Source organism: Homarus americanus, unplaced genomic scaffold (assembly GCF_018991925.1).
Source record: "Homarus americanus isolate GMGI-L3 unplaced genomic scaffold, GMGI_Hamer_2.0 scaffold50745, whole genome shotgun sequence".
Lineage (NCBI taxonomy): Eukaryota > Metazoa > Arthropoda > Malacostraca > Decapoda > Nephropidae > Homarus > Homarus americanus.
Genome location: NW_024727654.1, coordinates 341,882 through 354,287, shown reverse-complemented (window position 1 = coordinate 354,287; position 12,406 = coordinate 341,882). Strand labels below are relative to the sequence as shown.

The window sequence follows — 12,406 nt, the reverse complement described above, 5'->3', positions numbered from 1 at the left end:
AGCTCTGTCTACATAAAGTTTTCAACTATTATTTTTGGTTCGATATATGTAACTTTTTGGGAAATATTCCCTAATTTTCCGAAATAGATTACCATAGAAAACGGGAAATTTGTATCATGGAAAATGGGAAATATCTACTTTCCGGGAAAGTTGGTTATCTACTTTCCCAAAAAGAAGATTATCTACTTTTCGAGAAAGTAGATTACACTGCCCTGCATAGTTTTTGAGGTTTGTGTATTATTAAGCTTTTCTGGGTGTATTTTGCATGCTGATCTCAAAAATGTTATCCATTTTGCTCAATCAGGTCAGAATTTTGTGCTATAGCATTTTAAGCGGAGATTCAGGTAAAATATTGGCATTTTTCGCTCAAAATGGGGTCCTCATATTCGTTCATTAAAAAAATCATCCGAGACATTGGCAAGCCTCACAGAAAAGATTTCGGTCAGTTTTAATGCCCTTACGATGCATTTAAATACACCCACGTGCTCGCCGGCCATTTAAATGTCCGCCGTGACGCAAAGGAAAAGAGTATATGTCCGTGTTTTTTTACATATATTTTTTCACAATTAAATTTCTTTTTCATCTGGTGGTACATGGCATGTTTCCTCTGTCTGTGGGATAGTCGAGCAGACAAGCAGCACTACATGCAACGTGACTGGCCTGCAAGAAGTGGACTTACTCCAGGTTCTCACAATGTTGTTGCCCATGCTCTGGTGAATCCGCAGAACATTCTTCTTCCGCCACTGCACATCAAGCTCGGTCTGTTCAAAAACTTTGTAAAGGCACTGGACAAAAAAAGCCAGGCTTTCAATTTTCTGAAAGAAAAATTTCCAAAAGTCAGTGAGGCAAAGCTGAATGCAGGAATTTTTGATGGCCCTCAGATCAGAGAGCTTTTCAAAGATCCCAAGCTTGATTGCAGCATGGATGTAAATGAGAAGAAAGCCTGGCATGCCTTTAAGTCTATTATCTCCAATTTTCTTGGCAACTACAGAAGTCCAGAGTATGAACGAGTTGTTGAGGACCTACTTCTGAGCTACAAAGTTCTTGGTGCACGCATGTCCATCAAGATGCACTTCCTCAGCTCCCACTTGGACTACTTTCCAGAGAACTGTGGTGATGTGAGTGAGGAACAAGGAGAACGCTTCCATCAAGATATCCGTGTAATGGAGGAGCGGTACCAGGGTCGCTGGGATATCAACATGCTCGCCGACTACTGTTGGTGTCTGAAACGGGACGCCCCAGACACCAACCACCAAAGAAATTCTCTGCGACAGCCATTTATGCATGTCTAACTGTAAAGGCATCTATGTAGTTGACATATTTTGGTCCTATGTGTTGTGGTTACATTTCTTATGATATATTTTGCATAAAAATTTTGACATCATATTTAAGAATTTTGATTTTTTCCTAATTCCCATAGCATAAAAATCTGACCTGATTGGGCAAAATGAATGGCATTTTTGGAATCAGCACGCAAAATACATAAAGAATCAGCTAAGAAACCCCGCACCTCATGAATTTTTTTTCAAATGCAGCCCAGTGTTATCGACTTTTGAGGGGAAGTAGATTATCGACTTTTGGGAAATCTACCTAATTTTCTCCGAAGTAGGATTATCATAAAAATGAGAAATTTGTATCACAGAAAAAAATGGGAAATATCTACTTTCTGGGAAAGTTGGTTATTCACTTATCATAGGAAATGGAAATTTGTGTCATTGAAAAATGGGAAATATCTAATTTCCTGGGAAAGTTATTATTCATTTTCCAAAAAGCAGATTATCTACTTTTCGGTAAAGTAGATTTTCGACTTTTCGTGGAAGTACATTATCGACTTTTTGGGGGATATTAACATATTTTCCAAAGCAGATTATCATAGAAAACGGGAAATTTGTATCATAGAAAATGGGAAATATCTACTTTCCGGGAAAGTTGGTTATCTACTTTCCCGAAAAGTAGATTATCTACTTTTCGGTAAAGTAGATTTTCGACTTTTCGTGGAAGTACATTATCGACTTTTTGGGGGATATTAACATATTGTCCAAAGCAGATTATCATAGAAAATGGGAAATTTGTATCACAGAAAATGGGAAATATCTACTTTCTGGGAAAGTTGGTTATCTACTTATCATAGAAGATGGGAAATTTATATCATAGAAATGGGAAATATCTACTTTCCGGGAAAGTTGTTTCGGGAAAGTATTATCGACTTTGGGGAAATATTGCCTAATTTTGTGAAGTAGATTATCACAGAAAACGGAAAATTTGGTATCATAGAAAATGGGAAATATCTACTTTCCGGGAAAGTTGGTTATCTACTTTTCCGAAAAGTAGATTATCTACTTTTCGGGAAAGTAGATTATCGACTTTTCGGGGAAGTAGATAATCGACTTTTCGGGAAATATTGCCTAATTTTGCGAAGTAGATTATCATAGAAAACGGGAAATTTGTATCACAAAATGGGAAATATCTACTTTCTGGGATAGTTGGTTATCTACTTATAGTCTACTTCGCAAAATTAGGTAATATTTCCCCAAAAGTCGTTAATCTACTTTCCAGTAAAGTAGATATTTCCCATTTTCTATGATAATCTATTTCGGAAAATTAGGTAATATTTCCCCCAAAATTGATAATCTACTTTCTCAAAAAGTAGATAAGCTACTTTTCGGGAAAGTAGATATTTCCCATTTTCTATGATACAAATTTCCCATTTTCTATGAAAATCTATTTCGGAAAATTAGGTAATATTTCCCCAAAAATTGATAATCTACTTTCTCGAAAAGTAGATAATCTACTTTTCGGAAAAGTAGATAACCAACTTTCCCGGAAAGTAGATATTTCCCATTTTCTATGATATAAATTTCCCATCTTCTATGATAAGTAGATAACCAACTTTCCCAGAAAGTAGATATTTCCCATTTTCTGTGATACAAATTTCCCATTTTCTATGATAAAATACTTTGCAAAATTAGGTTATGTTTCCCCAGAAGTCGATAATCTACTTCCCAAAAAATCGATAATCTACTTTCCCGAAAAGTAGATAATCTACTTTTTGGGAAAGTAGATAACCAACTTTCCAGTAAAGTAGATATTTCCCATTTTCTATGATATAAATTTCCCATTTTCTATGATAAGTAGATAACCAACTTTCCCAGAAAGTAGATATTTCCCGTTTTCTGTGATACAAATTTCCCGTTTTCTATGATAAAATAATTTGCAAAATTAGGTGATATTTCCCCTAAAGTCGATAATTTACTTCCCAAAAAAATCGATAATCTACTTTCCCAAAAAGTAGATTATCTACTTTTCAGGAAAGTAGATAACCAACTTTCCAGTAAAGTAGATATTTCCCATTTTCTATGATATAAATTTCCCATTTTCTATGATAAGTAGATAACCAACTTTCCCAGAAAGTAGACATTTCCCATTTTCTGTGGTACAAATTTCCCGTTTTCTATGATAATCTACTTTGCAAAATTAGGTAATATTTCCCCAAAAGTCGATAATCTACTGCCCCGAAAAGTCGATAATCTACTTTCCCGAAAAGCAGATAATCTACTTTTCAGGAAAGTAGATAACCAACTTTCCTGGAAAGTAGATATTTCCCATTTTCTATGATAAGTAGATAACCAACTTCCCCAGAAAGTAGATATTTCCCGTTTTCTGTGATACAAATTTCCCGTTTTCTATGATAAAATACTTTGCAAAATTAGGTAATGTTTCCCCAAAAGTCGATAATCTACTTCCCAAAAAATCGATAATCTACTTTCCTGAAAAGTAGATAATCTACTTTTTGGGAAAGTAGATAACCAACTTTCCTGGAAAGTAGATATTTCCCATTTTCTATGATATAAATTTCCCATTTTCTATGACAAGTAGATAACCAACTTTCCCAGAAAGTAGACATTTCCCATTTTCTGTGGTACAAATTTCCCGTTTTCTATGATAATCTACTTTGCAAAATTAGGTAATATTTCCCCAAAAGTCGATAATCTACTGCCACGAAAAGTCGATAATCTACTTTCCCGAAAAGTAGATAATCTACTTTTCAGGAAAGTAGATAACCAACTTTCCTGGAAAGTAGATATTTCCCATTTTCTATGATACAAATTTTCCATTTTCTATGATAAGTAGATAACCAACTTCCCCAGAAAGTAGATATTTCCTGTTTTCTGTGATACAAATTTCCCGTTTTCTATGATAAAATACTTTGCAAAATTAGGTAATGTTTCCCCAAAAGTCGATAATCTACTTCCCAAAAAATCGATAATCTACTTTCCTGAAAAGTAGATAATCTACTTTTTGGGAAAGTAGATAACCAACTTTCCTGGAAAGTAGATATTTCCCATTTTCTGATACAAATTTCCCATTTTCTATGATAAGTAGATAACCAACTTCCCCAGAAAGTAGATATTTCCCATTTTCTGTGATACAAATTTCCCATTTTCTATGATAAAATACTTTGCAAAATTAGGTGATATTTCCCCAAAAGTCGATAATCTACTTCCCAAAAAATCGATAATCTACTTTCCCGAAAAGTAGATAATCTACTTTTCAGGAAAGTAGATAACCAACTTCCCATTTTCTGTGATACAAATTTCCCGTTTTCTATGATAATCTACTTCGGAAAATTAGGTAATATTTCCCAAAAAGTTGATAGTCTACTTTCTCAAAAAGTAGATTCTCTCTCTCTCTCTCTCTCTCTCTATATATATATTATATATATATATATATAGTAAAATTTTTTTTTTTTTGGTTCCAACAGCAACAGGATTACAAAGGGGAGTGATTTTTGCATCATAATCTTTATTTGTCATAGAAAGACAGCCTGTAATTGTCAAGCTGACAAAATTATAACAATATATCCCATATGTACAAAGTTATAAGTGAGTTTGTTTTATGGTAATATCAGTAATCTGGTACACTGCACAAAATTAAGCCAGTTCAACACTTGTCTAGAAGCATCAGATATATGACAGAATTATCCGTGTGCTGACTAGAGGTCAATTCCACAGGGAAGTATACAGTTTATATTGAGCTAAACTGTATCTTGCTATTTGTATTAACTGTTGTGCACACATTACACTGAATAAAATTATAACTATATTCTGGATATCTCTTGAAATCCTGATACTGTATCTTTAGACTAGCAGATGCTATGCTAAAATGCCTGGAGACAACGGAAGTCTCATTTCTGGGTTATATTTATTAACTGTGGGATTAGGTATATATTACACAGATTATTAATTCAACATGACTTATATACATCATATTTTACACAAGGATATATATGTGTGACTACATCTGACTAAATGGCACTGTATAATTTGTTTGGTTTTACCTTTTCTACTACTTACATAAGTACCAATGCCTTTGCACACATACATGGTATGAGGTACGCAGGGCAAGTTACAGAACAGATGGTCTGGGCAGCTTCATCTTCACTCTGATCCATTTGGAATGCTTGTGTGTACACTTGAAAGACTAGAATATGGCTAGATACAACCTGACTTTGCCCAAGATCATCTATTCCCTGTGTGGAAGATGAAAACTGAGGTTGATTACATTACTGTCACACCTCCACTCCAGCCGTATTTAGCTCAGTGCGTGAGACTCTGCGTGGACGAAACAGTTGACCAAGGAAGGAAGAATTGGAGGTCATTGTACGCCGTTGTAGATGGTGTTGATGGAGGTCTCCATGGGAGGTGCTGGGTATGAGGAGTTGATGAACACCCCCAGGAGGCCCACTTGCAGGAGAAGTTTCATTGGAGGCACTAGTGGACTGGAAGGAGACAGACATGCCAGAATCGAGGGAGCCCACACTGCCCCGACGCAATGTCTGCCCAACACCTTCTGTGAACCACACCACCACTTTCACCACCTCAGAATTCACTTAAATCATTTAAACCCAATTGATTTACATTTAATGTCAACAATCTTTTAACTTTATTGCACAACTAATTTTAAAGAATTAATGAAGTCACTCAGGGTAGGTAAATCAATGTGTTAAAAACCAAATTTCATGAAACACTTTTGCAGGGATATTTTTTTTTTTAATGTACAGCAAATGGGTTCAGTTAAGAATAAATTAGGAAAAACAAAGTAAATCAATATACAAAGCTGTGCAACTGTGTTACAACTGTGCAAATGCAGTATCTACTTTTTCACAAAATTTACTGCTGTGATGGTAATGCAAAATACAATAATTACAGTGGGTGGGTGCAGTGGCAGTGTGGCCCCTGGTGAGGGGGTGAGCAGTACAAGTGCTTTGGGAACCAAAACTTACACTACTTAATTTAGAACATAAGGCTAGTGTACTAAACAGTTACTGGTATGAATTGTTATGAAATAAACCTTATGAATTAATGATATTATAACCTGCAGTATATTCTGGTCAACATTTTAATTTAATTACATCCACATCCCACACCCTAATTCCAACACTCAAAAGAATTTTGTTGTATGTTAAGGTATCTCTAATCACATCAACCAAGGCCAATGTCAAGGGTTCCAACACTCAAAATATTAACATAACTTCCTTCCATTGTACAGGCATACTACTATCCTTCCACTCATCTTCAGCATGTCTAGTTGTGGGAATAAAAAATTTGATACATGCCCATCACTCCAAATTGCTGAAGCATTTCTGCTCTGACTCCAAGCTGCAATGACCGCTTAAGGGTTGGTAGAGCTTCAAGGAGGCAGGCATAGCATCCCTCATCAAATACTACTGAACTCCTTTCAAAATAGTGTATGCATATTCCTTGATCTTCCATGTCCAATCTCTTAACAACGTATCTTTCACTCAAAAAGATACAACAACGTTCTGCAAAACAATTTATTCCAAACCAGCACATTCCCTAGGATAATCATCATCATTTTATGGCCATTTTCCACACTTATGTGGGTTAGCCACAGTTACCTGATGGCAGTTCTCCATGCTGCAAGGTCTCTTGTAGTGTCTCTCGTCATTTCTTACAACCTCTCCCCATGTCATTCTTGGCCTACAACTGGCTCTCCTTCCCTCCACATTTAGGCTCATCCACCACTTGACCCAATGGGTCTCATCCATTCTCTCCAAATGCCCAAACAATCTCGGCCTACCTCTTTGCAGGACTTCACCAATACCCAGCTGCCCTCTTACTTCTTAATAGGGCCTCCTATCTTTTAGTGTCACATTACACATCCACCTCACCATTCTCATGACAGGTCACTTAGGTTTACTTATGTTATTCTTTTTTAACTGCCCATGCTTTATTGCAATGCAACATCACACTTATCACACCAGCCGCATACATTCTTACTTTCACTTAGAATCACATCATCGTTTTATGGCCATGTCAAGAGCTAAAGCTACTAAACCTTTGTTAAGGAAGGGGATTGATTATCAGAAAACATAACCAAGTGTGTCCCTTTCACCACTGTTTACCTATAACTCAATAAAAATCATAAACACCAAAATTAATTGACAAGAACAATATGAAGGCGACTCAAATTCTTTGGTAGTGGAACTGCTTATATACAACTCCTCAATCGCAACCCTGCTTATCTGCAACAGATATTTTAACACCCTTATTCGATGTTTGTAAAGCATACCCTGCTTATTCCCAAATTAAAAATTACGATACCCCACATTAATACTTCAAACCAGGTGGACTAGCCGCACCTCTCATTCTGACGTAAGGTCAATTACACTCGTGTAATGTAGGCCTAAGTAAATCCCACTTAATGACGTATGTGTGGACTTGGCAGGTCGCCAATTACTGTCGCTACATCACCTTACTTCTCCCCCTACTGGGCCAATCTTCAAGTTGCGTTGTGGTTATTTTTCAACTCATAATTTCGAGTAGCTGTAAATATTTATATTCAATTTCTTTTACTCCGTTACCTAAACATACAATTGTTTATACATAATGTGCAAAAAATAAAACAAATAAATAAATAAAAATATCGTAAGGTCAAAACCAAACATAATCATTTATGTCCGCAGTAGTGTGATCATGGGAAGGTAACTGGGAGCTTCGGGGGAGGGAGGGGAGTTGGTCACAGGAAGGGAGTGTGGCATCAGAGAGATAGTGGTGGTAGATGATCACCATTCCCCAAATAACAGACCCAACTTTTTTTTTTAAATGCTGCCCAGAATTTACTATACAGTATTACCCCGCTTTACGCGGTTTCACTTTCCGCGATTTCTCATTTATGCGGTGCCTCGCCAGAACCGAACTTTCACTTTCCGCGGTGCATCTACTCATATATGCGGGAAGCGGCGCGTGCAGGATGCGCACAAGGTCACCCAGTCATCAAAACATTACCGAGTTCTTCACCCGCCACAGTGATAGTGATAATTATAGTGAGGATATGGACTTTGAGGGGTTTGACAAAGAGGCCCTGCAAGCCTCTGTGGTGGATAGTGATACAATTGATACAAGTGATACAGGTGAGGGCCAATAATCTGCCCTCTGCCTCGGAACCAACCCCCCATCCCCGTGTGCCCAGCCATCTTTTCTACTAATGTAAGTGTTAAAAAAATTAATATTATTGATATTTCTCTTAATTATTAATTGTGTGTGCATACCATCATAAAATTAAGATAATATTTTTACTACAACATAGTTGTGTGTCGTCAAAAAGTGGAGTTTGGGGGTCGGGCCAGTCTCTATTGGAATTAATCCCATATGTTCTGTTGTTCACTTTACACGGTACCCTGTGGGTTCAATTGACCGCGTAAATCGGGGTACTACTGTATACTGTACAGTACAGTACTTGTAATCAAAATCTAGCAGATAATACCCAACATGTAAAGTTTTCTTAAATATCATTAAATAATAAGTTTTATTTAACATTAAGCAGTTATACAATAAAATTAAGCCTTATGGCTTAATAATATTTGGACTTAAATATTGTATACTTTTCTCTTGGAATTGGAATTTAAGCCATTATGCTTACCATTTTGGCCCAAAATCTCAATAAAGGAACTGTAATCCTGAGCATGCTGAGCCTGAATCTATGGCCCACAAATTGATTGTGGGGTATTAGTGGTCGTATTGACGCGAGGAAATTTGCAATGAAATTTTTTCAATGCTAATTACTAGCTAACTATGGGTTTCTGAGGTGATTACACTAAATTGATTACATTTGAATCTTCATTGCTATCATTACTATACTATAACTTTCTTGTGAGCAAATTCTTGGAAAAAGTAATACATACTGTACATACCTGGAACTTCCCTAAGAAGATAAATTACACTTACCAGCCTCATGCATATCCAACAGAGAATTGCTAAGAGCTGATCTCTTTAAGGTAGAATCAGCTTTAAGAGTTCCATTTTTTTCATTGGCAGTCAGTAATTCCATATCAGCTACACCAGAGTCACGGTTCTCGGCCGTAGAACTGGGTCTTGATGCTCTTAAAGATGCCTTCTGTCTCTCCAGCTCCCCTTCAATTCTAAGAGATTCCATCTCATCCATTTCACACACACTTTCCTTCAAATCCTCACAAAATTTGGTACGATCATGTTCATTGCGTGCATTGAAAATTATCAGTACTTTATTGTCCACACGGTGCTGAATTTCCATAAGGTAAGGGTAATCTGGAATAAAATTTACATAATTAAATTCAGGTGTAGGTTATTTTAGCTTCTCTTATTAAATTTTGGTAGAGAAAGGTAACATTCAACATAGTAATTTCATTTCCTATACCAATTCAAATGATATTTAAACAGACTAACACTGTACAGTACATACGTGGCACTTCCTTGACGGAAACAGCAAGACCAGCAAGGGGGAAGCTCTGCCTAAATGTATATGTTACAGAACTTTTCTTTTTGGAGAAAATCTTGGTTACTACCAGAAGGTCATTGAAAAGGAAGACTTCTCGCTGGTGAACTCCAACCCTCTCTTTCTTTGTTATATCGGGAATCTCATACAATCGACAATAACATACAAGTCGACGATGAGGTAGAGCCAAATTGGGCTTTTTGCCTACCATAGTCTGTTGCACCTGTTAAAGATAAATCATTGTAATTTTATCCTCATTTTCACATTAGACATGCAACTACAGTAATAAACTTTACAAAAATAAATTATATAGTTTTACATACACTGCAAAACATATATACAGTACTTCAAATAGTACTTTTTGGAGCACTGTCAAATACAACATTTGAACAATTACCTTTAGAACTTGAGTAACGTGATCATGACCTGGTCGAAACTCTTGCGCTTTAATACGCTGATACATTCCCTCCAACATCTCACGTTCAATATCATAACTGTCATCAATACCTGTTAGGAACACAAGAGATTTGTAAAATTCAAAAGCTTAAATTTGTTAAATTCATATGACAAGCATTCCCTTATGCATCAGTAGATACTTGTCATGTTTATATGCCAAAGCACCCACTCCTTTCTTTTTATTGGAGTAACATATAACCATTAATTAACCATTAGCCAATGGTCTTGTAACTAACCGGCAGCATTAATAGTACAATAACAATACAAGATGGTAATGAAAGCTGTTGGTTTAGATTTTAGGCAAAATGATTAAGAAACAGTAAAATATCTCCACACTGACTTTCAATCACCAAATGAGCAAATATTAAAGAATTATCAGTTTCATGAACCACACATACCCCTCCACATTCATGAGGTAACCCTTGCTTGAGAGGAAGATGCTTCCCCCACAGACAAATGATTACAGTTAGCAACTGTTACAGAAATCCAAATTAATTGACAGAATAATGAAGAACACAGAAATGCAATAATTCATATAAATCAACTTGAACCAAGCAAATAATATTGGTATACAGCTCCTCCCCGACTTACACCCTACTCGACTTGCGACCACCCGCACTTACGACCTGCCTCATTCGTACCAAAATTTTTCATATTATGTATTTTCAAGTCCCACGTCAGTACACAGACAAAATTTTCGTTTGTAAATCACTTTAAAATGACTGGCAAGCTTAAAAGTGAGAGTTTTGTGGTGCTAAGAAGAAAAAGACACCCATTTTAGATTTTCTATGTATTATTTAAGCATTTTCGACTTACCGCCTGGATTTGGGTCCCTAACCCTGTCCTAAGTCGGGGAGGAGGCTGCAGTACTCTCCCCATTAGCCGGATTCTTTGATCCCCGAAACTCTCCATTACCCAGCATTACAAGAAACTCCAAGAAAAATGTCTATTCTGGGCATTCGAATTAGTTTCTGATCAATTTTCCGGACCCTCTCTTCTCCACAGTCTTCACCTGCCACTAGTGACTTCAAAAGTTATCAAAAGGGGGAGAAAAGTTAAAAGTTTGGTAGAAAAAGTTAATGAATTGGACAAACTCAGAAATGGTAGGAGTTATGTCGCATGTAGTCATGCATACAGAGTAAATGAATCTACAGTGCACTACATCAAGAAAAGTGAAAAGGAAATTAGACAGGCAGTGGTTAATTGTGCACCAATTACTATTAAATCTCCCAGTATGTGCATGACAAGTGTATTAATAAAGATGGAGAAAGCCAAACATATGGATAGAAGACTTGAATTGCTTTATATTCCTGTCGATAATATAATATAATTATCCATCTGTGACTGCACAGATGTGTCCCAAGGAATTTGTAAAATTAATTAATGACAATGGATATTTGCCAGAGCAAGTCCTCAATGCAGACGAAACGATTGTGGTACAATAAAATGCCGAGTAGGACAAACATATCCAAGGAGGAGAGACAGGTGTCAGTATTTTAGGTAGAAAAGGACAGTGTCTCACTGTTGTTGTGTGGTAACACAGCTGGCCATATGATAAAGCCTATGGTTATTTACAGGACAAAGGGAATGATAACATTCGTCGCCATACCTGGAAATTTCTCAATCCCGGAACTGCTCTGCCCCAATTAATCCGGTTAATGGGGATATTACTGTACTTATTCTAAACAGACTTATATACTGTATGTACTGTACCTATCTACATATCTGAAAAAAAGCACTGCTAGTACTAGTGTACTATATGTACAGAAAAAATCTTAATGCTAAATAGCTTTCATTTGACTTACCTCTTAAGTTCTTAATAAAATCTTCTAGTTTCATTCTTTTTTCTTGTTTCATAGATGCAGTGTGAAGATCTGTATTTAGCATGATGATGGCAAAGGCCAACACAAATATAGTTTCAGGATCTCTTAATTTAGCCACGATGTCCCTATTACACTGACAGTAACGTTGAGCAAATACTTGCATAAGACGCTCAATCTTTTGCGCTTCCCCGGGCATGCGGAAATGTGTTTGGAACTTCCTAAGAGCAACATCTACTTGCATACCAGACAGGTCAATGTCATGTGCAAAACACCTGGAAATAAATAAAATTTAAAATTAATGGCCTTCAAGCTGGATGTACATCTTCTGTACATGTTTCTCCTATGATCAATTG

General features: G+C 36.4%; 2 protein-coding genes across 8 annotated transcripts in view; one reads left to right on the top strand and one right to left on the bottom strand.

The window, feature by feature from the left end:
• Positions 1–5,103, top strand: part of LOC121865889 (probable ATP-dependent RNA helicase DDX10) — a 28,383-nt gene extending 23,280 nt beyond the window's left edge. The window contains exon 17 of the mRNA XM_042365439.1: positions 4,763–5,103. The gene's annotated coding sequence lies outside the window, so the exon portion shown is untranslated. The remainder of the gene's footprint in view (positions 1–4,762) is intronic.
• LOC121865888 (IQ motif and SEC7 domain-containing protein 2-like) overlaps positions 4,784–12,406 on the bottom strand; it is a 75,147-nt gene continuing 67,524 nt past the window's right edge. For 6 of the 7 annotated variants that reach the window (XM_042365436.1, XM_042365435.1, XM_042365434.1 and 3 more), the window contains 5 exons: positions 12,036–12,325; positions 10,172–10,281; positions 9,742–9,997; positions 9,249–9,587; positions 4,784–5,850 (listed from right to left, as the gene is read on the bottom strand). In XM_042365436.1, coding sequence (XP_042221370.1) covers positions 5,570–5,850; positions 9,249–9,587; positions 9,742–9,997; positions 10,172–10,281; positions 12,036–12,325 — 1,276 coding nt within the window. In that variant the 3' untranslated portion in view covers positions 4,784–5,569. The remainder of the gene's footprint in view (positions 5,851–9,248; positions 9,588–9,741; positions 9,998–10,171; positions 10,282–12,035; positions 12,326–12,406) is intronic. The other variant, XM_042365437.1, reaches the window with a different exon arrangement.